This window comes from Chroicocephalus ridibundus, chromosome 17 (genome assembly GCF_963924245.1).
Source record: "Chroicocephalus ridibundus chromosome 17, bChrRid1.1, whole genome shotgun sequence".
Taxonomy (NCBI): domain Eukaryota; kingdom Metazoa; phylum Chordata; class Aves; order Charadriiformes; family Laridae; genus Chroicocephalus; species Chroicocephalus ridibundus.
In genome coordinates, this window is record NC_086300.1 from 3,954,830 (window position 1) to 3,978,914 (window position 24,085).

Below are 24,085 nucleotides of genomic sequence, written 5' to 3' on the forward strand. Positions count from 1 at the left end.
CTGCGCAGTGCTCCGAGTGGCACACGCAGCTTCTGCTCTGGCTGAGAGCAGTGTGTCTGTGCCGCCGGCTGCACCAGCCTCAGCCAGAATCCAAGGGCTCTACTTCTGCAGCAGTGAAATCTTGTATCCGTTTTGACCATCAGGGGTAATATTAATTGCTTTGCCACACCTCTGGTGGAGAAGAAAAAGGAGTCGATCCCTCGTAGTTTGGGAGTATTCTGGTGCCTCTTAACAATTCTGCAGCAGCATCTTGCCTCTGTAGTGCATGTGACGCGTTACTGCTTTACTGTGCCGCGTGTAGGAGGGAGTTATCGAGTGCGTTCGTGATAATGTTGTGATCGAGACACTGCACTAAATGTAAACTTATGTTTTCAAGCCTACAGAGGACGAGGTGGTAAGACTACAGCCAGCTTTGCCTTCATGTCTATCTGGACCATTTCCCATTGGTGTAAAGCACATGCTGAATTACACGTGTTATGTCACGACATCTTGTTTTCCAAAAGATCTGGCTATTTACATGTTACAGGCCATTTTTAATTCTCCATACACACCTGCCCATTAACAGACTTTTAATTACTTCATCTATACAGCTTGTTTGTCTTAGCCCCTGTCTGCAGATCTATCTTGGTTTACATGGGAGCTGTAAAACTGGAAGTCTGAAACTGAAACGTTTTTGCTTTTAAACTTCTGAAGAAGTCTCGTTTGCCTTATGGTGTGTCTTTTGGTAATTCTGCACCGCAACAAACTTTAAAGATGTTTTTTCCCAAACTGTCTGCCGCTTTAAGGACGGTACTGGTTGTTGCCAGTGGGCAAATCCAGCAAAACCAGTCCAGTTTCAAACAGTTCCACTACCCAGTACCTTTCTGTAAAAGAGAAGCTCTGTTCTGAGAAACTGCTCGCTCATAAACACCGGTAACGAGTATTGAAGTAGTGTTTTTTTTAGGAATACTCATGCAGGATTGATTGTACGCTTCAGCACTGTCAGTTGACCGATTTCATTACAAAAAATCTAAATGCCGTGAAATTATGAGTAGCTTCGCAACAGCGATGCTGTTGTAAATTGTGCTGAAAGTGGTTTTGCTTAGAGATCTGTTACGCGCAGGTCCCTCTGGAATTGAGGGGGGGGGTGGAACAGCGCGCTGGTGTGCCTGTTAATTCTATTTATCACTAAACCTGTCAAAAATGTGTAAAACTAAAAAAAAAAATATGTGCCGGAGCAATCCTGCTGGCTCTCCCACTCCCTGGCGTGGTGGTAGCGCTCTCCAGAAGTTGCACGGGGCTGTAAATTGTCGTTGTTTGAATATTTGTCACATTCCATTTGCTGCACGCTGACTTGCCCTGTGCGGGGAGGCGGTACTGTTCACCGGGGCAGGCTTTCTTAAAGAACTTCACAGTTCACATTCTGTGGAGAAAGAATTAGGCTTTTGACGGCCAATTTAACTTAATTGTTTGAAATATTTATTGCTCTGGATATATTAGGGGAGAAATAAGAATATAAATAGCTTTCTGTGCATGCTTAGAGCGTTAGTCACTTGATGAATTTAAAACATCGTGTTCACTTAACTTAAATACGAGCGGTTTCTGAAGCATGGATTAAATCCAAAATGTAGGGAATGCTTTCCCAAGCTGCAAAATAAGAAACTGTGCTACACGGCAGACTTCCTTATAAGTGCTTCTCTTATTATTTCAGAAAATTACCAAGACACAGAGACTTTGCCAATGAATGGTGCACAGATGTGACTTTTTCAAGATTGCTTTTTGCTTGGGTTTTTTTTTTGGGGGTTTTTTTTTTTGCTTTCAAACAGGGCAAGTTCATATCTCACAAAATGCTCTCGTTGATCCTGTAGCAAAGGCACATACACAGTATTGACTTAGAATGCTGCCTCCTTTTCCGTAGCAGTACATACAATTTACCGGTGAATTCGTATGAATACCATCTTGTTGCTGAACAGTCTTTTCCTGGCAAAGCCCACGGTTGAATTTGAAATATCTTACTTCCGTATGCCAGAATGTGCAAACAATAATATTCGAGGCGCAGCAGTGAACTGTTGTTCCACAAAACCTAGCAAGACAAGAGAATTAAATTTTCATTTATAAAACATGACATGCCAAACCAGGAGAAGACAGTATCAGTGTCTCACTTCAAACACGATGTCCTTGGTGATAGCACCAGGTAGTGGCTCGTTTTCCCCGTGGGCCGACCCCCTGCTGCTGGCGAGGCTCGCAGCTCCCTTCACCTTCTCTGTTCTTCTTGCAGTTCGACTTTGGCGACACGGTGGTGTACCAGGCCATCCACACCATCGAGTATTGCCTGGGCTGCATTTCAAACACCGCCTCCTACTTGAGGCTCTGGGCTCTCAGCTTAGCCCACGCACGTGAGTATTCCTCAGGGAAAACGGGGGGTTCGGATCCGTGTCTCTGATCACCCTGGGCAGAGCTCAGCTGTCCAGCGCTGACGGAGAAGGACAGAGCCGTGTCTGCATTAGCTGGGACTGATGAGGTCTCAACACCAGCGTCTGCTGCCCTAGTGCTCTGCTAAAAGCTGTCCGGATCTAGACGGGAGGGATGGAGTTGAAAGCTCTGAACAAAGCAAAGAGCTGCCAAACAAGGACGCTGCCCTGCGCTGTGGCCAACAGTTGGAGGCAATGTCCTGGCAAACTTGGCTGCAGAAGCTGTTGTCCCTCTTGAGTTTCCCACCTCGTTGTAGCGGGAGTTGGCTTGACTCTAGTTTTTTTTGCTTTGTAAGTAAACTGGAGCAACCCTCCGTTCTTGCCAGTCGCTCTGAAACGAGCCCTCTTCTCCCCTTTCTCCTGGCAGAGCTCTCGGAGGTGCTCTGGACCATGGTCATCCACATCGGCCTCAGCGTGAGGAGTCTGGGCGGAGGCTTCGGCCTCTTCTTCATATTTGCTGCTTTCGCCACCCTGACAGTCGCAATTCTGCTGGTCATGGAGGGGCTCTCTGCTTTTCTCCATGCTCTTCGCTTGCACTGGTGAGTGACTGGAACATGCAGAAACGTTAAAGCTCTTCAGAGCAAGAAAATTGATGTCACCTGGGCTATGCAGAAATGCCGTCTTCTGGAAAACTGTATTGACCCTTACACAGGAAAGCTAAGGCCGTAAAATTGGGGTAGTGGGTAATAGTGAGCCGAGATCAGCAATGTTCAGAAGTGCTGGAGCACCACAAATCCACCCGAACATCGAAATGTCCTGCAGCAGATGTGCTCTGACAGCAGAAAGCCTTTAGAAGGGTCAGAGATTTCAGTCTCGTTTCTAGTGATACGCACTGACCGCATGCGTAAACCTTGCTTAGGAGTTGTGGAGAGGAACCGATCGCTGCTTAAAAATAAATTAGACTGAAGCTCTGTGAACAGCGGGCTGGGAAGGTTGTGCTGGATGGATGAGCATCCTCCTGGCTTTCCGTAGGACTTCTTTGTTCTGCCTTTTGGTCTGTTGCCCGGTTCTAGTGTTTGTTTTCCTTGGTGCGCAGAGGCTACTGACTGCAGTTTCCTTCCCGTGGTCTTGCTTGTCTTTGTAAGACCTTGCACTGAACGGGGGCAGCTTTCTCTGTCTGCCCTTTGGGGTGCTGTGCAGTAGCAGCTATTTCTTGTTGGTCTTGTTTATGGGCCGATGCTTTTGTAGCCCCTTTCCCGTGATTCGTAAGCTCCTGTGTGTGCAGATGGGCAGTAAGCAAGGAGGAATTAACTCACTAGAATGCTCATCGCTTCCTCTGCACCCAAGCATGGAAAGTATTCAAGCGCTTTCTCTAATCTCTATTTTAAAGCGCTCATTGTTCCACTTCAGATTCCCCGGTTAGTGCATTGGTGGGATCAAAGGAGCGAAGTGGGAGCGAGCTTTGCTCCCCTCGGGTTCTCTTCAGCCTGAAGTGTAGGAGAGAATGGCTGCGCCTCCACAGAGCCCGGGTCGCTGCCATCTCCTAAGGAAGGTTCTTTCCTGGTGGGTCGGGAGAACAAAGTGAAGTTCTGTGAAGTTCATAAGGAATATTCTGCCCTGCTTAAATGGGAGGGAAAGGTTGTGAGCACTTCTTAAAAGTACTTCTGTAAGTGAAAAGGGAAGCTGGTGCCTTTAAAAAAAAAAAAAAAAGGAAAATTGGCCTCTCTGCACTGCTTCTGGGGAAGGCAAACTCAGTCCTTTTGCCCTCTCCGTTGGCAGCCTGCGGGGTGCAGCCCGGAGTGTCCCGGGGTGCCTGGGGTCTCTGGGGCTCAGGCCGCGGAGCTTCGCCCGGGTACTCCGAGGTGAAGCCATCTTGTGCTGAGGGAGCCTGGGGGGGGCGGTGGGCGGCTGCTGAAAATGGCTGCGGGATGGTGCTTCTGTTTTTCCTGGCATCCAGCCTAGAAATCTTCATACCAGTCACTTGAGAACTTGTTGCTGACTGGGCCGGTGTTTCCTCATCCTCATCCTGCTGTCACTGTGCTACGCCATTGCGTTAGCGGGAGAGAGCGAGCTCTGCAAACCAGCCTGGAGTTACCGCTGGCAGTCCCGGCAGAGCAGAAGGTCCGCAGCACTCCGGCTCTGTGTGTGCGCGCCGTTCCCCGCCTGCAACTGCTTGTGGATTCGTGGATTTTTCAGAGTCTCCTTTCTCTGGTCCGCGGCGCTGCGTGGCGCGTTTCTGAACAATAGCAGGTGAACAGTTCTGAACACCTTTCCCTCTTGGCAGGCTCTGTGTTTTCCCTTTCACCCAAAGGGATGGGCTAAGATAAGAAAGCATGTTTTTGTGGAGATGCCTCTTAATAATCACGAACAGTGCTAACGGATGCCGCTCGCAGAGCACCTGGAACAAGTGTGAACTGGAGGCTGCAGTTCAGCCAAGAGGTGGCTTTTCACATTGCCAGGCTGTCTTTAAAGTGTGATTTTTAAAAAAAAAAAAACACAACTGCCTGGAAATGCATCAAGGGAAGATGCGTGTGACTGAAACGGCAACCAGCGAAGCCCAGCTGGGCGATGGCAATAAGCACGTGGGTCACTGCTCCCTGCAGACCAGTGCAGGGCGCTTGCTGCCGAGCTGCAGAACTGAAGCTCTTAACAGAGTCATGTTTTCCCCTAAACCTATTTTTCAAACTTGTAAAACTTTAACATACGTTCTCAAAGAGGAAAACCTGATCAGGCTTCGGAGAAAAAAAAAAAAAAAAGGCAGGTTTAAGGCAATGTTTCAGACCGCAAGTAATCTGCTGAAATTATTTTGGGTTTGTTGGATTTTTTTGTTATCGCGGTGGAGAGGAAGGCACCTGCAGTTGTTCAAAAGAACGTGCTGTTAACATTCCTTTTTGCTTTTGAACGCGAAATCGGGATGTTTCCAGTGGTAGGTGTTCCCTTTTTTAGAAGGAGGGGGGAGGGGGTCAAACACAGCTGTCCTGGGAGGAGCAGATGGGATTTTCTGGCCGTGGGAGAAGAATCACCTATCAAGAATTCCGAAGGTGTGGGTGGTTCAGCCTTCCTGGAAAGGAGGAGGAATTTAGCATGTGTCTTACTCGGGAGGGCGGGGGCGGGGGGAGCACAGATTGTTCCGTGTGCTCTGCCACGGAATCTTCCAAATGAGGAAGATTTGTGCTTTTTCAGAAAGCGTGCATTCTTTCAGCAGGCTGGGTGGTGCTCGGGCATCCCGGGGTGGAGGAAGCGCTCCGAGTGCTGCCGAGATGCGGGCGGGTGTATCTGCTGGAGCGCGGCGGCTCTCGGAGCCCTACCCCACATCTCCTGTTATCTCCTTTGACTGTACCATCGCCGTTCTGGAATATTTTACATTTGTGTTTGCGTTTCAGTAATGTAGTTTGATATGAATGTTTAGATTAAAGGAGCTTGCCTTTTTTTTGTTTTTTTTTTTTTTTTTAAGCTGGTCAGCTGCTCTAATGTGAGCAAACACAGACTTTGCCCAAAAGGAGAGAAGTCTATAACTGGATGCAAAAGGTCCCAACATCATGGGTTGATGCAGGAATATGGTTTCAGCGGAGCTGTTTTCCTGGGTAGAGCAGAATTTTAGGCTCAGTTTTAGGCCTGATTCGGAACTGGAAGCTATTCTCCCTAGAATATGTCCCGAGACCCGGCCGCAGCTAGAAAGAACAGGTAGCAGCGGGCATAATACAAAGCAAATAAGGTTAATTCAGAGCAGTGAAGAGTGGGGTCCGTATCGCTCTGTAGGAGAGAAGTTGGTGCTAAATGAGCGTCGTGATGGAGAGGGTTCAGCTCCAGAGTTTGGAGCTGTCACACCACGTTGTTCAGCCTTGGCTCCGGTCACCCAAGTGTCTCTCAGCCGGTCTCCCGTCATCGGTGGGTCCCGGCCACGCGGGAGCGTAGGTTTGGCAGACGCAGAGATTTGTGTTCATCTGCTCCCGCTGAAGGTTTCAGTCTGTTCTCTCCCTCCCGGGTGCCCCAGCAGCCTCCTGGTGGGTGTGGGCACTTCATCAGGGCTGTGCTCGAGACGGACATAAACCTGATTTTCCTTTACCGCCGGGTGCCTGCGCTGTTTGCCGCTGGTCCATAAACACCCCCGGTGCGAGCTCAGCCCCTGGGAGCGGTGAAAGGAGCCGAAGCAGAGCTCTCAGCGGGCAGCTGAAGGCACGCAGCTCACGCGAGGTCTGTTTTGTTGTAAATGGCAAAGTTGGAGAGCGCTGTGGCTCTGCGCAGGGACCCCGAAATAGATTTCAAACACAGCAAATGCGGCCAAACTCAAACAACCATGCGGAATACATAAAAAGCGGCAATTATGCGGCGCTTCGTGTAACGGCTGTTGTGGGCTGTAAACTGAGAGCCCCTGGCCCTCTGCCCCCGCGGGGGAGTGCTGCTTGCCGAGAGGCGTGGGCGAGCTGGAGCAGCATCCCGCGCCCGGTCCAGCCAGGAGGGGTGAAGCCCAGCTCCCCTCCCGCTCGCCAGAACTTTATTTTTCTTTGCAAAGGTCATGAGCCAGAGCTTGTCTTTTAGTGCGACCGTCAGAGCGCACCGCCGCTGTAAGAGGCGGTGTCCCGTCAGCGCAGGACGGAGTGACCCGCCGTGCCGCGCACCAAACCGCTCTCCTTTTTGGGAAACAGCAACTGCACCGTCTCCGCACGAACGCCCCCGTCGCTGTGAGGTGCCCCGCGGGCTGCCCCCTTCGGGGTCGCTCGGAATCGCGGCCCACCCCAGGCGTTGGCGCACGCACAAACACCGCGTTAGGAGTTTGCACTTGTACCGGGTGAAAGTCATGGTCCGGTGCAGGAACCGTCTCTGCAGCGGCTTCCCACGGACTGGGAGCTGCCTGGTTTTCCAGACAGTGCGGGCACTCTGCGGCTCTGGGTTGGAAAATCCACATACTACAGTCCAACAAACACTTAAGCTAATTATTAATACAAAAAAGCTGAAGAGTGGGTTTTCTTCTGCCTGCCAGAAAGCTTTCTAGTCTGTTTATCCGCAGTGCTGTCTAGTAAATTCTTCTGCAGGACTCGATCACTGACGAGAGAGACGCGGTGCCGAGTTCAGCAGTCGAGCTCGCGCGTCTGACAGCCTGGAAACAGCCGTGTTTCGTGCCAAAAAAAGGAGCTTGGGTTCTGGGTGTTCCTCTAGACAAGCGCAGAAAAAACACGCAGAACATTTAAGCCATGATATTTGGTTAAAGAATCTTTCTTTCGGTAGTTCCCTAACCTTACGACAGCCTCTCCTCGAGCTTCAGGCATCCAGTTGTGGCCAGTTGTAACCGAGTGCGTCCAAAAGCAGCTTTCGGTTGTCAGGGCCAGCTGGAACACTTAATCATCAGGGTTAAAATTTCATTTACAGTGGGTTCTGTGTGACTCACGTACCCAACCCTCTGCCTCTTATTTCCCTTTGCTTACAGAATAGTGACTTAGTCACAGGATACTTATGGAGATTATCAGGGTTCCTGAAAAACTGGAGCGTCTTGGCAAGGAGCCCTTCCTCCCACACGGAAAATCCTGCTCATCCTAGGGATTCCTCCGCGGGGAGCTCTGCGGATCCGCACCGACAGGCAGCAGGAGACGGGAGCAGAAAGCTGGGTTTTCTGAACCTTTCCCTCCTGGGCTCTGTTGGGAAATGGCTTTTTGCCGGCTGGAATGCCAAAAGCTTTGGAGTTTGCCGTGATTCCCAACTTGTGAAGGAAAAAAAATACCTAAATTGGCCTTTTTGTGCTTCATAAAACTACTGCTCCCGAATTGTGTTAAATTGCTCTACAACTTGCTGTCACTTGATTCCTGCAGAGACTTTGTTTTTTTCGCGGATCACGCAATGGAAAGTGTCTCTCACGAGGCTCATGAAAGGCTGTGCTTGTTTTTACTGTGAATCACGGGATTCCTTTTTTTTTTTTTTTTTTTTTCCTTTCCCTGTTTGGCTCTTGCTGCTCATCGGACGGTTCTCGAGAATAGTTCTTGTTCTTTTTTTTTTTTAAACGCAGTTTATTAGGGGAAGGAGGCGAGCGGGGCGAAGCTAACGTTCAGCGGGAGGCAGCGGGCACGTCTCCGGCTCGGCAGCAGTCGTCGGGTGGGGGCGAACCCAACGCGCTGGGGGTGAACCCAACGTGCTGGGGCAGATACACAGAATTAGCTGGCGGGGGAAGTCTGAGCAGAGCATCACGCCACTGAGGCTTCTTTAACTAAAATGGGAACTTTGGGAACGAGATGTTGTCGGAAGCGCCCTGTGCTCGCCGCTCCTTCAAGCGGTACGGCGCTCGGGGAGGTCATTCTCTTCGTGTTGCCCTGTTATTGCCGTGGGGCTGGGATGGAAGTTCCTGGGCAGTTCCCTGCTCTGCTACAGAAACATGGAACAAAAATATGGGGGTTGTGCCAGAAGATAAGCTACACTATAACGGCACTTTTTCCCTTCAAAGCTTTATTATTTTTATAGTCAACAATCATACTTTTAATGGAGTTCTTGCTAATTGCTAACTCCTATCCGAGAGCTGCCTTTTTAATGAAGAATCTCTCTTCCCTCTCCTGCAGGATTGAGTTCCAGAACAAGTTCTACACTGGCACTGGATTCAAGTTTCTCCCTTTCTCCTTTGATACCATCCGCGAGGGGAGGTTTGACGATTAGACATCCCTCCGCTCCGGCAGTGTTACACGTCGTGTGTTTATGGTTACCCCCTCCCCTGTGTCCGAGTTGCATGTAATTCCCCATAGCGAAAATAACTTATTGCAGCACCCTCGGTGTTACCTTGGTGGTTCAGAGCCAAGAGCTTTGATGTTCTTGGGTAACGAGTGACACTGGATCAAAGAAACTCCTCGTTCCTTAAGTTTACCCCTGAAGATACCAAATGCATGAAGCGTCCGCGTGCGGTGTGTAGCGTGTGCCTCTCGTGCTGTGAGCTCCCCGGCGGGCGCATCGGGGCAGCGCGAGAGAATCACCGCTCTGGCTGAGGGGGCATTCAGGCGCACGGAGAAAAGGCGTAACAGCTCCAGCGTCACAGAGCTTGCTGCTCGGGAAGAGACTTCTTTTAAAGCAGGTTTTACATGTGGATCCTGTGTCTCTCTGCCTCTGATCAAACAAATTAGGAGCAGCGGGCAGTTGACGATCCGGGATGTGCTTCTGCTGCCTCCAGGGCTTCCACACGGGCCGTGTTCTAATTTGGCCCAACCCATGTCTCATCCCGTGCAGGGATTCAGCTCTGTGAACTCCGGCTGGGCCTCGAGGAGCCGATATGACGGGGTAGGACTCGGCCTCGGCTAAGTGTGTGGTGGCGCGCTCTGCTCTAGCGCTGGGGAAACACCTTGTCCTTGCAAGAAAGGCTGTTCCTTTCCTCCGTGGAGAAGAGATGCTCCTTTTAACTGTGCCCCTGCACCCTCCTTGTCCCGGGCAAAGGCCCTTCCACCTCTTGTTTCTGGAGGCAGGGGTGAGAGCAGGGGCTCGGCTGCCCTGCTGCGGCCTGGGGCGAGCTGTGCCCCAAACTGTCACCTTGGTACTGCCCACCAGCAGTGGCACTTTTGGGGTTTCTTGTTTAAAAGCAAAGCCCCGAGGCTGCCGAGCCCTAGAGGCACGTCCAGATAGTGCCGTGTGGGCTTGGCAGCGGCGGAGGCACCGGTGACACACGCCGTGGTGTGTGCTCGGGCTCTAAGGAGCCCTGTAAGGCAGAAAAGAGGCCGAGTCTTGCCCAGATGGTCCCGTGGCAGCGGCGTCTCGGTGGCATTTCCCCGCGGTAGCTGTTGCTTTTTCTCCTGTGCAAGATGTGACTCATTTCTTGCCCTCCTCAACTCGATGTAGCTGTAGGAGCAGTGGTGAGTGTGTGTGTGTGTTAGTGCTGTGTGTAACCGTCGTGTTTAATTGTCGCAGTGGATCTGAACTATTTGTGTATGAACAGATTAGAACCGTAATGAGAATCATTATAACCGGGAACTGAGGTTGGAAATGCCTCGCAGTGCAGGGCTGGTTAAAATTCGGTGAGAAAGCCGTGTGTGTGCTCCCGCCAGGGTCCACGTGGGCAGCGTCAGGGGGGATCTCGGTGTTTACAGGGGGCCGCGGCCGCGTGTTTACAGGGGCGTTTGCAGAATGGGAGACAAAATCAAAACTTGTTTGCAGGTGGAGCAGTGACACCAGTCCTGCTGCCCCGTGAAATGCATTGCTGCCAGTCACTGTATAAATTAAACTAACTGCACAACAAGCGCTGTGGCCTCTCTTCTCTTTCCCCTGCGCTCTCCCAGGGGATCCCCACGCTGGGCCTGGGACGGCGGGGGGGAGCTGGGACCTTCGGCTGCCTGCGCTGGGACCCTGTCCCCGAGATGGCCGGTATGGCGGCGTGGGCAGAGCCAGGCTGTACGAGGATCCCGGTGTGACCGTGCCCTGCTGTGCTTATCGCGCTCGGGCTGACATCCTGAGCTGGGGCCGGCCGGGGCGAGGGGGGGCCTCCTGCCTGCCCAGATAAACCCCCAAACGGAGCGAGACGGGCAGTTTTGCAGGAGGAAAAACTAAGGCTTGGTTAAACTCGAGGGTTGTGGAGCCCTTTCACGGGGACTGGGGCAAACACAGTCAGGGCTGCTGCCCCGTCCCGGGGTGTCCCTGTGGGGACCTGCCGGGGGGTGGGGGGGGACAATGGAGATGTTTTCTCAGGCCTTTCCTGCAGGGCTGGAGCTGCCCCGGGGGGGTTTCCACATGCGGAAGGGAGGTTTCGCAGGGGTTCGGGGATTGTGTTTGTGGGGCCGTTCCAGCCCGGGGTGTTCCCCGTCCCCGGGGTGGGGGTGTCGAGGAGTGGGTCTGCGTAGCCCCTTGTCCTCCCTCCGGCCCTGGCTGCTGCCAGCTGTGTCGGGGGCTGCTCCCCCCTTTCACCCCTTCCCCTGCCCTCTTGCACCACCGCTCTGCAATCGCACTATTTCTGCCCGTTTCCATGACTCTTGTTTGGCCGCTTTTCACGGCTCCGGGGCCACGGGGGGAGCCCTGGTGCGGGTTGGCAGGGCCGGACCCCTCGAAGGGGGGGGGGACGACGATGGGGGGACCCCCAGCTCGTCCTTCCCTCCTGCACCCGGGCTGGGGGAGGGGGGTGTCGGGGCCGCCCCTCGCTGCCAACCCCTCCGGGAGCCGAGGGAGCCCCCGCTCCCCGGGGGGGGTCACGTCTGTGTCCCCCGTTCTGCCCTGCCCGCGGGGGTCCGCCTCCGCTACCGGGGAGCAGTCGCCCCTCGGGGCTTCCCCGGCGGCAAGGGCAAGGGGAACGGGGGTCGGGACGGGCTCCGGACGCTGTTGGGGCCCTCGGGGCACCGGCTGCGACCCCGGGGCCCGATGGGTCCCGGTGGGCCGGTCTCGGAGCGCCCCCTTCGGGCCGGTGCGGCGGCGGGGGTGAGAACCGGGAGAGGGGTGCGTCTCTGGCTCCATCCCAGGGATTCCGGAACCGGGCAGCGCCGCTCCCCCGTGGGGCTGGCGGATGCTCCGGTACCGCCGCGACCCGGTTCTCCCCGGGGACGCGGAGGAAGGGTCGAAAACGTGATATGAAAACACACCGGAGTCCCCCCCCCGCAACCCCGGGAAGCCCCGGTGGCTCCTGCTCCCCGCGGGGGGTCACGCAGCTACCGCCGGGGCGGGGGTAGGCGTTGCCCGTGCCCCGGGACCGGCCGGTCCCGGGGCACGGGCAGCGCCTACCCCCGCCCCGGGCCCCCGCGTCCCCTCCGCCCCCGCCCCGGGACCGGCACCGGGACCGGAACGCGCTCCGCTCCCGATACCGTCTCGGTCCCTCCTTGTCCCGCCCCCCGCCTCTTCCGATTGGCTGTCGGCGGCCGCGCCCAGCGTTCGGCGGCGACGATTGGCTGAGCGCGGCGGCGCCGGGGCAGGCAGCGGCCATGGCGGCGCGGCTGGGGCTGGCGCTGCTGCTCATGGCGGCGGCGGCGGCGCCGGTGCGGACGGTGGTGGGGGACGCACGGCAGGAGGCGGCGGTTCGGGCGCTGGCGAGGCGGTTGCTGGGCCCGCGGGCCGCCGCCGTGTCGCTGTCGGTGGAGGCGGCGCTGGCGGCGGGCGGGCCCGACACTTACCGGTTGCGTTCGCCGCCCGGCGCCGCCGTGGCGGTGGCGGTGACGGGTTCCAGCGGCGTGGCGGCGGCCGCCGGGCTTTACCGTTACCTACGCGACTTCTGCGGTTGCCACATCTCCTGGTCCGGGGCGCAGCTCCGCCTGCCCGAACCGCTGCCGCGGCTGCGGGACGAGATCCGCGTCTCCGCCGCCGGCAGGTAACGGGGCCGGGGGGTCCCGGCGGGACTCCGGGCGCGGGGCCGGGAGCCGCTCGCGCCTCGTTAGCCCGGGACAAGGCGCCCTTATGTAACGGGAGCGGGGCCGGGCATGGCGGGGGGGGGCCCGGCCGCAGCCTCCCGCCGCTCCCCCCAGGTACCGCTACTACCAGAACGCCTGCACCCAGAGCTACTCCTACGCCTGGTGGGACTGGGCGCGCTGGGAGCGGGAGATCGACTGGATGGCCCTCAGCGGCATCAACCTGGCGCCGGCCTTCGCCGGGCAGGAGGCGGCCTGGCAGCGGGTTGAGTATCGGGGCGACCGGGGAGCTGGATGGGGCGGCGGGGTAGCCAACGGGGCCACTGAGCCCCTGGTCGCCCCGCAGGTGTACCGCTCACTGGGTCTCAACCAGTCCGAGATCAACGCCTACTTCACCGGGCCGGCGTTCCTGGCCTGGAATCGGATGGGGAACCTGCGCAGCTGGGCAGGGCCGCTGCCGCCAGCCTGGCACCTCAAACAGCTTTACCTGCAGGTACCGGGGGCACCGGGGGCTCCCCGCCTGCCGGGGGCAGACCCACGGGACCCCCTGCCCCGCTCTGGGGGGCTGAGAGGGTGCTGGCAGAGGCTCGGGGGCCATGTCTCCCTTCCCTGGGCTCTAGCGGCACCCGGGGGATGCTCACGGGGAGGTGGGGGCTCCTCTCCCCCCGCTCCCTCCCTCCTTCTCTCTCCCAGTACCGGATCGTGGAGAGGATGCGCTCGCTGGGGATGATCACGGTGCTGCCGGCCTTCGCGGGCCACGTGCCCCAGGGGGTTCTTCGGTAGGTGCAGCCCTGCGCGCTCACGGACCCCGTGGGGCAGATCAGCCCCCTCCCCGCTGCCTGAGCCCCTCACCCTTCCCAGGGTCCCACCTCCGACCAGCGCCGGCTGCACATGGGGCTCCCAGGGCCGAGGTGGTTCCTGGCCCTCCCGTGCCCACACCGGCCGCCCCAGGAGGCTGCCCTGTCCCTGCAGGGGTCCTGTCCCGATCCTGATCCCCATCTCTGCCTCCGGCGCAGGGTCTTCCCGCGCGTGAACGCCACTCGCCTCGGGGGCTGGAGCCACTTCGACTGCACCTACTCCTGTACCTACCTGCTGGACCCGGAGGACCCCATGTTCCAGGTGATCGGGACCCTCTTCCTGAAGGAGCTGATCAAGGAGTTCGGCACAGACCACGTCTATAGCGCCGACACCTTCAACGAGATGACCCCCCTCTCCTCTGACCCTGCCTATCTCTCGAGGGTCAGCAACGCCGTCTTCAGGTCGATGACGGGAGGTGGGTTAGCGTGTGGGGCCGGCCCGGCCGCAGGGCTCGGTGGGGAGAGCCGGGGGCCAGGGGAGAAGGTGGCCATGGGCTCCTCATGGGCGCTGAGCTGCCTGCGCTGGGCAGACCCTGTCGGTGCCAGCCCCTCAAAGCCCCTTCTAGGAGGGGTGGCCGATGGCCCCGGGGCCTGCCCGGAGGGGAGCCTCACCGCGTGCACCTCTGTCCCCAGCCGACCCCGAGGCACTGTGGCTGATGCAGGGCTGGCTCTTCCAGCACCAGCCGGACTTCTGGCAGCCGGCGCAGGTGCGGGCCCTGCTGCACGGCGTGCCCCTCGGCCGGATGATCGTCCTCGACCTCTTTGCCGAGTCCAAGCCCGTCTACCAGTGGACGGAGTCCTTCTACGGGCAGCCCTTCATCTGGTGTATGCTGCACAACTTCGGGGGCAATCATGGCCTCTTTGGCACCGTGGAGGCCATCAACCATGGCCCCTTCGCGGCTCGGCGCTTCCCCAACTCCACCATGGTGGGCACCGGGCTGGTGCCTGAGGGCATCGAGCAGAACGACATGGTGTACGAGCTGATGAACGAGCTGGGCTGGACCCAGGAGCCCCTCGACCTCCCCAGCTGGGTGACCCGCTACGCCGAGCGCCGCTACGGCGCCCCAAATGCCGCCGCGGCCAGTGCCTGGCGGCTGCTCCTCCGCAGCGTGTACAACTGCACCGGCGTCTGCGTCAACCACAACCGCAGCCCGCTGGTGCGCCGGCCCTCCCTGCGCATGGACACCGAGCTCTGGTACAACGCCAGCGACGTCTACGAGGCCTGGCGCCTGCTGCTGAGCGCCGGCGCGGAGCTGGGCGCCAGCCCCACCTTCCGCTACGACCTGGTGGACGTCACGCGGCAGGCGGCTCAGCAGCTGGTGAGCGAATACTACCTGAGCATCCGCCGCGCCTTCCAGAGCCACGCGCTGCCGGAGCTGCTGACGGCCGGCGGTGTGCTGGTCTACGACCTGCTGCCGGAGCTCGACAGCCTCCTCTCCAGCCACAGCCTCTTCTTGCTGGGCCGCTGGCTGGAGAGCGCCCGTGCCGTGGCCACCAGCGACCGGGAGGCCGAGCAGTACGAGCTGAACGCCCGGAACCAGGTGACGCTTTGGGGACCCAGCGGGAACATCCTGGACTATGCCAACAAGCAGCTGGGGGGGCTGGTGCTGGACTACTACGGCGTGCGCTGGAGCCTCTTCGTCTCTGCCCTGGTGGAGAGCCTCAACTCGGGCAGCCCCTTCCACCAGGACCAGTTCAACCAGGCTGTCTTCCAAGTGGAGAGAGGCTTCGTCTACAACAAGAAGCGCTACCCGGCCGTGCCGGCTGGGGACACGCTGGAAATCTCCAGGAAGCTCTTCCTCAAATACTACCCCAGCGCCCTGCGGCGTGGCCGGGCCGGGCCGGCGTGACTTTGGGCTGTTCCTCCCAGGATGGAGGGCAGAGACCTCACACCCTCCCACCTCCGGGGTCCCGCGGCTCCTGGCCTGACGGCCAAGTCCTGGCCACGCTGGAATGAAGGCGCAGAGCCCTGGTGGCCCCCAGCCAGCCTGGTCCCTCTGCCCCCCCCGGCGTGGACGAACCCCGAGGGGAGCTGGCAGCTGGCTGGGGGAAGGCTCTGCCCCAGTGACCTGCCGTGCTCTGTGCTCAGCCCTGCTGGACCCACCTGCCTGCCCCGAGCCTGTCCCCGGGGAAGCTGGGCTGCCCCAGGCGTGAGCGCGGAGGTGACGTCTCCGCTGCCCCGGCACTTCCAGCTGGAAGCTCGATGGGAGCCGGGACTGTGCAGAGGGACAGGGCACACACATGTTCCTTCCGCGGGGGTGGTGATGGCGGAGAAGCAGCCAGGGAGGTGGCAGCCGGACCGGGGCAGAGCAGCCCCTGCCCCGGGGGAGGCGGGGAACCAGCTGCCCCCCTGGTGTGGTCCTGGGCCTCCCCGCGCTGCCCCCTGCACCCCAGTGCCTGCGGGGACCTGCCGCTGCACGGCCCCAACCACGCTTGGTGCCTTTTGTATCGGAAGAGACTTTGTGGAGTTTTCTACAGTGACGCTGGGGCTGCGCTCCCCGGGACAGGGGTTTCTAGGCCTTTCCATGCACCCCCCCTGCCCTGGCTGGGGCTTGGGCAGTGCCTGGCCGTGGAGCTGCCAGCCGGCAGAGCGATTAAAGGCCTGGCTGCCGAGTACTGTTTTCTCCCATGCGTGTCCCTCTCCTCTCCCCAGCCTGGGACTTGTGTGAAATGGGGGGCCAGTGGGGCGGCGCTTGGCCCCTGAGCCTGCATAGCAGGAAAAACACACTGCCAGACGCATGCTGGCAGCCGGGGCGCCTGGCACGGCGCGGCACGGGTAGTTCTGGCCCCAGCTGGTGCCGACCGCCAGGGCTGCGGCTCCCCTTGTGCCCCAGAGCCTCCTCCCGCGGGGGGAGTCCCAGCTCTCTGGGGTCTTTATCGCGGCAGCTGCGCCAGCATCAAGGCGCGGGGAGCCCCGGGCGCAGGCAGGGAGGCGGGTGGAGGGGCCTTGAGATAAGGTGGCAGACACAACACCCGTGAAGTGGGGCGGGGGGGACCCCCCCTCCCAGCCCTTTTAAACGCCGCGGCCCCCTCGGCCGGCACTGCTGGCCCATGGAGAAAACCACGGTGCTGATCACAGGCTGCTCCTCCGGCATCGGCCTGGGGCTGGCTGCGCGGCTGGCGGCCGATGCCGCTCGCAGGTTCAAAGGTAAAGGGGTGACGCTGCCCCGGGGGGAGCCGGCACCCCTGGGGGTTCCCCGGGCCGGGCAGGCAGTGCCCGGGGCAGGCTGGGGCTGGCGAGGCCGAGCAGCTCGGTGGCAGCGCTGCCCGCAGCCGCGCTCTCTCCCCCAGTGTACGCCACCATGCGCGACCTGGCCAAGGGCGAGCGGCTGCTGGAGCGCCTGGGGGGCTACTGCCCCGACACGCTGGAGGTCCTGCAGCTCGACGTCACCGACCCGCGCTCGCTGGCGGCCGCCGCGCAGCGGGTGCAGGGACAGCAGCTGGACGTGCTGGGTATGGCTCTCCCCGGTGCCCCCACTGTCCCTGGGGTGGCTGGGGGGGCTCTCCGGGGTTGCTGACCCTCCCCGGGGCACCGGGAGCAGATACCAAATCATGGGAGGTGCTGGCGGTCCCGGGGCTGGGGGGGCACATGTTCAGCGGGGCAGGAGCTGGGCTTGGGGGTGCCGAGGGTCGCTGGCCCATCAACAGGGAAAGGCCCCCACATTCCTGTCCTCTGGCACCTCGACGGTGCTGGGGAGTGGGCAGGGGGACGCGGTACCCAGCTCACCAGCGCCGTGCCCGGCAGTCTGCAATGCGGGGGTGGGACTGATGGGCCCCCTGGAGACCTGCTCCGACCAAGCCATGAAGACCGTCTTCGACGTCAACCTCTTCGGGGCCATCCGCACCATCCAGGCGTTCCTGCCCGCCATGAAGCGTCGCAGGGCCGGGCGGATCATCGTCTCCAGCAGCATCGGGGGGCTGCAAGGTGGGACCCCCAGCACCCTGCGGCACGGGGAGCCACCAGGAAGGGACCCGGTGCTCAGGGTTTGGCTCTGCCCCAGGGCTGCCCTTCAACTCCGTGTACTGCGCCAGCAAGTTTGCGCTGGAGGGGCTGTGCGAGAGCCTGGCCATCGTCCTGCGCCCCTTCAACATCCAGTGAGTACCGGCAGTGCTGCGGGGGGCTGCGCTCCTGCCCCCCAGGTGCCGGGATGGAGGGATGCCGGCATGGAGGGAGGCTGGGACCACACCACGAAGGCTCACGCGCCTGGCTGGGGGCTGCCGCCCCGTTCCCTCCCGCAGCCTGACGCTGGTGGAGTGCGGACCCGTCAAGACCAGCTTCCTGGCCAACCTGCAGCGCCCGGACCCCGAGGAGCTGCAGGACCTGGATGCCGAGACGCGGGGCCTCTATCACCGGTACCTGCAGCACTGCCAGAGCCTTTTCTGCCACACGGCCCAGGAGGTGGAGGACGTCCTGCAGGTCAGTCCAGGCGGGAAAGGCTCTGGGAAGGGCTCCGTGCCGGAGGGTGGCCGTGGGGCTGTGACGGGGATGGGTCTGACCCTTCTGCGGTGCCAGGCGTTCCTGGAGGCCATCGGCACCCCCTGCCCTCCCCTGCGCTGCGTCACCACCCAGCTCTTCGCCCCGCTCTCGCGCCTGAGGCTGACCAGCCCCGACGGCTGCGCGTTCGTCCAGGCCATGCACGACTTCGTCTTCGGCCGCGGCGAGGCCGGCGACGACCAGCCCTGAGCCGAGCCCCCGGGACACCGGGGCGGCTGGGCTGCGGCGGAGACCCCCGGCCCTGCGGTGCCCGTCCCGGCCGGGGGCGCTCGGTCCCACCGTGTTGCCAATAAAGCTCTTTCGCAGCTTCATGGCTCCCGGCTCTGTCCCCTCTCGCCGAGCAGCCCTGCCCGGGGGATTCAGCCCGGGGGCTCCGCGCCGGGGTCCCGCGGGGAGCGGGGCAGGGTGTCCCCGGGATGCGGCGGGGCCGTACCCGAGGGTACCGGGCGGGGGGGGCCGGGTCTGCCCGTCCCCTCCCTCCGCGGGCGGAGCCCGGTCCCGGCGCCCGCCCGCCCGCCCCGGGGCCGCCGCCGCCCGTCCCTCCCCTCCGCCGCGCACCGACACCGCTCCCCGCCGCCGTCCCGGGAGGCGGCGCGGGTGCCGAGGCGCGTTCCGGGTCGCGTTCGGCGGCGCTTCCGGCGGGGCCATGGCGCCCTTCGCTTCGGGGCTGCTGGTGCTGACGGCGCCTCTCCCCGTCCTGCCCCGGCGGGCGGCGGCGGCGCTGGCGGCGGCGGCGGGGGTGGTGGCGGGGCCGCTGTACGTGCACCTGCAGCCGGGGCTGCGCCTGGCCGCCCCCGCGCCGCTCCCCGCCGCGCCGCCCGCCGGCCCCGCGCTGCTCCGCGCCCTGGCAGCGCTCTACGAGGCGGCGGCGGCGCAGCGGGGCCTGGACCTGCGCGTCCTGCTGGGCCCCGGCCGCCGCCTGGCCCGCCCGCCCCGCGTCCTGCTGGCCTCGGCCGCCGAGGCGCCGGGGCCGCCGGGGCCGGTGCAGCTGGGCCTGCAGCACCTGGCCGCCGCCGCCTACGGCTGCCCGCCGCGCCTGCCCGCCCTGCTGCTGGGCGGCCCCGGGGACGCCCCCGACGGCCAACCCCCGGAGGAGCCTGGGGACCCCGAGGAAGCGCTTCCCGACTTCTCCGACGTGGCGGTCGGCGGCACCTTCGACCGCCTCCACGGCGCCCACCGGCTCCTGCTCAGCGCCTGCTGCCTCTTGGCCCGGCACCGGCTCTTGGCCGGGGTGGCCGACGGCGACCTGCTGCGCCGTGAGTCCCGGGGCTGGCACGGGGGGAGACGGGGGCGGCCGGCCCTGTCGTCGGTATGGGGCCGAGGGGTCAGCCCAGGGTGGTGAGAGGGTCCGGGGTCCCTGCGGTGCAGGGGGTCCCGGCTGCCATGCACCCAGGCAGCGCTATCCCAGCAGGGCGACAGTGGGGACCCGGTGTCCCATCTTTACCAGTGAGCGAGGCGCGCAGACGAGGAGCTGAGGGTGCAGCGGGGGCGAGGGGGGCAGGAGGTGGCGGCCTCCCAAAGTCACTGATGGGTTTTATCTCCATCTCCCTGTCTCACTTTTCCATCGCTCTCCGCTGCCGCTCGGGGAGCTGCGTGTTGTTAAACGGACGCTCTCTTGCTTTTCCACCCTCCTGGTTCCTGGCAGACAAGGTCCTGGCGGAGCTGATCGAGCCGTACGAGGTGCGAGCGGCGAAGCTGCGCGAGTTCCTGGAGGACGTGAAGCCCTCACTGCGTTACGACATCGTGCCTCTGGCCGACCCCTACGGCCCCTCGATCACGGACCCCGACCTGCAGTGCTTGGTGGTCAGCGAGGAGACCCGCAGGGGAGGGGAGGCCGTGAACAAGAAGAGACTCGAAAACGTAATGCCTGCGCAGGAGCCCGCTGGGCTGCCCCTTCCCGCCCCCTCGGCCGCTGGCTCGGGGCAGATCGGGTCTTGGCCAGCAGCTGCGGCCGTTGTGTGCTCCGGGGTGCCGCAGCCCGGGCTTGAGGGGAGGATGCCAGCGCACACGTCTGCCGGCAGCTTGCACACAGATGGGTGCTTTGCACCGAGCTGCTGCCGACCACGTGCGCCCCGAGGCGGGTGCAGCAGCCCCCGTGCGTGGCACGACCCTGGGCAGTGCTGCCAGCCCCATGTGTGGGGAGGGTCAGGCTCCGACGGGCAGATCTGTGGGCTCCCTTCCCCTCTTGGCTGCCAGCAACATGCCCCTCGCAGGGATGGAGCTGCCCCCGTGGGGACACTGAGGGCGGCCACGGCCTCGTTTGTGCTGCTTCGTTCAGGCCTTGACCCCCCGCCGAGCCCCCCTCCCTCAGCCCCGGGGCTGACGGCCCTCGGGGCTCTCTTCTCTCGGCAGGGGCTCCCCGAGCTGACTCTCTACGAGATCCTGTTGATGAAGGACCCCGACCACAGTCAGAACGAGGAGGAGAAGATCAGCTCCTCCAGCCTCCGGCAGAGGCTGCTGGGGACGTTGCTGCGGCCCCCGCGGGTGAGGGAGGACGCCTGGGGAGCCACGGGCTGCCACGGGTGTGCCCGGGAGGAGGGGTGGCAGCCTCGGGGGCTGGAGAGCCAGCCCGTCCCCCTGCCGCAGCGGGACAAGTTTTGGAGGACTCCCTGCCTGTCGCCTGCACTGGCCCCTGGCAGGAGCAGGACCCTGCTCTGCAGGACCAGGACCTTCTGTGCCCATCTCCAGGCTGGGTAGTCGGGATTCTCCAGCAGAGCCCATGTCTTCTGTCTGCTGGCAACGGCTTTCCTTCTTCCCATAGCAAGACCCGACGTTGCCTTCGCGCCCGTACGTGATCGGCCTGACTGGAGGAACCGGGAGTGGGAAAACCTCCATCGCCAAACTCCTGGGGCAGCTGGGAGCATTCCTCATCGACGCCGACAAGCTGGGCCACGCTGTCTACGTCCCTGGTGGCCCTGCCTACGAGCGGGTGGTGGCGGCCTTTGGGGCAGGTAGAGCCAGCGAAGGCTGCGGGGAAGACTGGGAGGAGGGAGGGATGTGCCATCACCCTCGCGTCCCCAGAAGCCGTCCTGGCCCGCGCTCCCTTCCCTCCCCGCGGGCTTTGGGCTCCGCACCACCCACATGGGGCTCTGCAGCTGATTCGGTGATGGCGGGGCCCCGAGCGGGGCGAACCCCTGCTTTCCCCAAGTCTGGCGCGTCCCACGTCGGAGCTGCTGTAAAGCGCCTGGTGTGGAAGGCTGAACCGGGCTGCAGCTTGTCTAGGAAAAGCTCTTCCCTGTGCATTTCTGGAGTGAGGAGAAGAGCTGCCGGTCAGGTCCTACAGCTCCTTTCTGGGTCCCTTTGAGAGCTGAAACCCTTTCACCTGGGCTTGCGGCGGGGACGTGAGTTGGGTTCATTCCTCCCAAGCCTGTTCTGCTTCTCTCTTGCAGAAATCGTGAATGAAGACGGGACGATTAACAGGAAAGTCCTCGGGGCCAAAGTGTTTGGAAACCAGGTAAGAGGAGCACAGAGACTGTCAATGTTTAATCTCCTGAGCGGGGAACTCTCTGTGCTGAGGCTTTTTGTTTTTCAGCCCTTTGAGCTGGTGACGCCTTCCTGACTGTACTTTCCGGCAGTGGTGTACGGACAGGGCAGGACACAGAGATCTTGTTTCTGTAGCCGAGGCAGCAGCCGTGCTGGACCTGCTCCTCTCGCCCCGGCAGCTGCTGCCGCATCCCCGTCCCCATCCCCTCTGTCCTTCACCCAGTGCGGAGCAACAGCCCTGACGTACGCGGCCCCGGTGCTCTCTCACCCTTCTGTCATTCGGACTTGTCCCCGGTGGGGCTGGGTGACGTGGCAGCTGAACCCGACCCTCTGCGCCGGGCTTTGTTGGCCGCGGCAGGGCTTGGCCCTTCACTGGGGTCCCGCGGGCTGCCCCAGCCCAGGCGCCAAGGCAGCTGGAGGGGTCCCCCGGGACGGACGGGTCTCGCGTGGGTGCTGCTGCGAGCGGGTCTTTCCAAAGCGCCCCTCGCAGCGGACGCCGAGGTTCTGCCGTGCCTGGCCGGGCAGGGAAAATGATAGGAAAAAGAGCCTTGACCCCATCAGCGGGCGCGGGAGCCGTGGAATTCTGCTTCCGTGCGCTGTGCGAGAGGCGACGGGATGGGTCCATCCCCTGTGCTTTAGCAGGCTCTTTCTGGGTGCCTTCTGACCGCTGCTGCCGCCAGCCGTCCCCTTGTTGGCTGCCCGGGAGTTCCGAGGGCAAGTAACCGACTCCCGTCCTGGTCCTTTCTAGGAGCGGCTGAAGAGTCTCACGGACATTGTGTGGCCTGAGATGGCGCGGATGGTCAAGGAGCAGATCAGGGAGGCAGATGCTCAAGGTAACGGTAACTGGGGGGGGCTCCCATCGCAGCACAAAGGTGGGAGTTGGGGGCATGGCCCTGTGCAGCACGCCACGACCCGGAGCCCCGGGAATCTGCAGCGTTTGGCAGCACCGTGAGTGTTTTCCGTGCTCCTCTTCTCTGCGGGGCAGCTCGCTGGGGATTTTCACTAGCACATCCCTGAGCAAACCCCTCGGCTCAGCGGGACCGGACTTTTCTCAGGCTTCCTGCTCTGAGGGAGGGTTGCTTTCTCTTTCCCGCACGACTTCAAGTTCGGTTTTGGTGAAGTGCTCCAGCAGCGCGTGTGGTGCGTATCCCTTCTGGGAGGAGAATTTTTCCACCTCTTGGGAGATGCTGTTGGTAGCTCGCTAGACGTTTGGCTGAAGGCATTGGCTTGCCGTGACCTGCCAGCCCAGGTGTGCCCTTAAAACAAGCACAGCCGCTGCCTGCCGCTCTCTTTTCCACCCGTGGTTCTTTGGCTCAGCAGTAAAGCGTCTGTGCTGCCATTTTGCAGGAAGGCCTGACTCTACGCGCGTAAGTGGACGGGCTGGGATGGACGCCAAGGAGCAGTCGCGATTGCCAGGTAATGAGGAATGGCCTCGTTCCGCAGGGAAGGCCGTGTGTGTGCTGGACGCTGCCGTGCTGCTGGAGGCTGGCTGGCAAGACATGGTCCACGAGGTGTGGACGGCCGTCATCCCCGAGGAGGAGGTGGGCGATGCCCCTGGGCCCCTCGCTCGCTGCTGGGGCTGGTTCTCGGCGGCCCCTCCGAGCGCCTGATGTCCCCTCGGGTCCTGCCAGGCGGTGAAGCGCATCATGGCCAGGGATGGGCTGAGCGAGGAGGTGGCTCGCGGCCGGCTGCGGAGCCAGATGACCAACAGCCAACGAGTGGAGCAGTCGCAGGTGGTGCTGTGCACGCTCTGGGAGCCGGACGTCACCCGCAAGCAGGTGAGCCCCGGGCTGGCTGCAGCACCGGGGTCCGGTTCGGGTGGCGGAGGGGGAGGCGGGTGACGGTGAGCGGAGGGCTCAGTGCCCAGGTCACGTGTGGCGTGCCTGGGCGTGCTGCTCGCCAGCGAGGCTGCCACGAGGGATAAATCTGGGGGTGCCAATGCAGCACGGAAGGGAGAGGAGGTGTGGGACCCCCATGTGACGCCCCTGCCCGTGCCGTGGTGCCACCTGCCTCGTCCCTGGCCTGGCGGCGGGCTCTGAGGTGCGGCCCCGTGTGGGTTCTCTGGCAGGTGGAGAAGGCCTGGGACCTCCTGCAGCAGCGCCTGAGCCCGGACCGTGGCCCATGAGGGGGCTCGCACTCCGTCACGCGCAACCCTGCGGACCCCGCGGACCCCACACCGGCGGGACGGGAGCCGGGGGTCTGTGTCCTGCCGCTGTCAGCGTGGGGTACAGCACGGGGGCTGCACCCTCCAGCGCCCGGAGGGGCCGGGGGTCTCTGCCATCCCCTGGTGAGAGGGGGGACGCCGCAGCGGCTCCTCGGCTGTAGCGCTGAGCCCGGACCCCCCCGTGTGACAGTAAAGAGGCTGCTCCCCCTCTGCGTGTCTGTGCTCCGGGCTGCCGCCCCCGCGACCCCCCCCCGCCCCGGGGCGACCGAGAGGCTCTGAGCCCCCACCCTGGCCCGGGGCCACCGAGCCCCGAACCCCCCCGCCCGGGGCGACCGAGCGGCTCCGACACCCGCCACCACCCCGGGGCGACCGAGCGGATCCGAGCCCCGACACCCCCCCCCCCCCCCGCCCAGGGC

The 24,085-nt window shown here is 61.9% G+C and overlaps 4 protein-coding genes across 13 annotated transcripts in view; all 4 read left to right on the forward strand.

The window, feature by feature from the left end:
• ATP6V0A1 (ATPase H+ transporting V0 subunit a1) overlaps positions 1 to 10,587 on the forward strand; it is a 30,674-nt gene extending 20,087 nt beyond the window's left edge. For 4 of the 7 annotated variants that reach the window (XM_063354596.1, XM_063354598.1, XM_063354599.1 and 1 more), the window contains 4 exons: positions 377 to 394; positions 2,258 to 2,375; positions 2,818 to 2,989; positions 8,933 to 10,587. In XM_063354596.1, the coding sequence (XP_063210666.1) occupies positions 377 to 394; positions 2,258 to 2,375; positions 2,818 to 2,989; positions 8,933 to 9,026 (402 nt within the window). In that variant the 3' untranslated portion in view covers positions 9,027 to 10,587. The remainder of the gene's footprint in view (positions 1 to 376; positions 395 to 2,257; positions 2,376 to 2,817; positions 2,990 to 8,932) is intronic. The other 3 variants (XM_063354597.1, XM_063354600.1, XM_063354602.1) reach the window with 1 other exon arrangement.
• Positions 10,588 to 12,231: 1,644 nt separating this feature from the next.
• NAGLU (N-acetyl-alpha-glucosaminidase) lies at positions 12,232 to 16,140 on the forward strand. Its single transcript, XM_063354583.1, has 6 exons — positions 12,232 to 12,633; positions 12,788 to 12,935; positions 13,017 to 13,163; positions 13,364 to 13,449; positions 13,687 to 13,943; positions 14,161 to 16,140. Exons 1-6 carry the CDS (start codon positions 12,251 to 12,253, stop codon positions 15,375 to 15,377), a joined length of 2,238 nt encoding a protein of 745 aa, XP_063210653.1. The 5' UTR covers positions 12,232 to 12,250; the 3' UTR covers positions 15,378 to 16,140.
• Positions 16,141 to 16,278: 138 nt separating this feature from the next.
• Positions 16,279 to 18,338, forward strand: HSD17B1 (hydroxysteroid 17-beta dehydrogenase 1). Its single transcript, XM_063354590.1, is given in 7 exon segments — positions 16,279 to 16,695; positions 16,697 to 16,791; positions 16,793 to 16,980; positions 17,273 to 17,452; positions 17,529 to 17,622; positions 17,767 to 17,944; positions 18,041 to 18,338. Coding segments are annotated over 7 exon segments (1,023 nt in total). The 5' UTR covers positions 16,279 to 16,578; the 3' UTR covers positions 18,212 to 18,338.
• Positions 18,339 to 18,537: 199 nt separating this feature from the next.
• Positions 18,538 to 23,879, forward strand: COASY (Coenzyme A synthase). Of its 4 annotated transcripts, none has more exons than XR_010073597.1 (9): positions 18,538 to 19,278; positions 19,668 to 19,882; positions 20,375 to 20,506; positions 20,784 to 20,973; positions 21,412 to 21,476; positions 22,254 to 22,338; positions 22,611 to 22,754; positions 22,853 to 22,872; positions 22,949 to 23,046. XR_010073597.1 is itself a non-coding variant. In XM_063354585.1 (9 exons), exons 1-9 carry the CDS (start codon positions 18,669 to 18,671, stop codon positions 23,141 to 23,143), a joined length of 1,422 nt encoding a protein of 473 aa, XP_063210655.1. In that variant the 5' UTR covers positions 18,540 to 18,668; the 3' UTR covers positions 23,144 to 23,275. The 4 variants fall into 4 exon arrangements, 3 of the variants coding, with proteins under 3 accessions (XP_063210656.1, XP_063210655.1, XP_063210654.1); XM_063354585.1 differs by lacking the exon at positions 22,611 to 22,754 and adding an exon at positions 23,137 to 23,275 and having other exon boundaries at positions 18,540 to 19,278; XM_063354584.1 differs by lacking the exons at positions 22,611 to 22,754; positions 22,853 to 22,872 and adding exons at positions 23,137 to 23,283; positions 23,574 to 23,879 and having other exon boundaries at positions 18,552 to 19,278.
• Positions 23,880 to 24,085: the final 206 nt, after the last annotated feature.

What these genes read in the sequence shown, in the direction of transcription:
- NAGLU (XM_063354583.1), top strand. Translation starts at nt 12,251, where the DNA reads ATGGCGGCGCGGCTGGGGCTGGCGCTGCTGCTCATGGCGGCGGCGGCG. An exon ending in GTGCCCCAGGGGGTTCTTCG is followed by an intron (nt 13,450 to 13,686) that starts GTAGGTGCAGCC and finishes CCTCCGGCGCAG; the next exon opens with GGTCTTCCCGCGCGTGAACG. An exon ending in CTTCAGGTCGATGACGGGAG is followed by an intron (nt 13,944 to 14,160) that starts GTGGGTTAGCGT and finishes CTCTGTCCCCAG; the next exon opens with CCGACCCCGAGGCACTGTGG.
- COASY (XM_063354584.1), top strand. Translation starts at nt 18,669, where the DNA reads ATGGCGCCCTTCGCTTCGGGGCTGCTGGTGCTGACGGCGCCTCTCCCC. An exon ending in ACAAGAAGAGACTCGAAAAC is followed by an intron (nt 19,883 to 20,374) that starts GTAATGCCTGCG and finishes TTCTCTCGGCAG; the next exon opens with GGGCTCCCCGAGCTGACTCT. An exon ending in CCGTCATCCCCGAGGAGGAG is followed by an intron (nt 23,047 to 23,136) that starts GTGGGCGATGCC and finishes GGGTCCTGCCAG; the next exon opens with GCGGTGAAGCGCATCATGGC.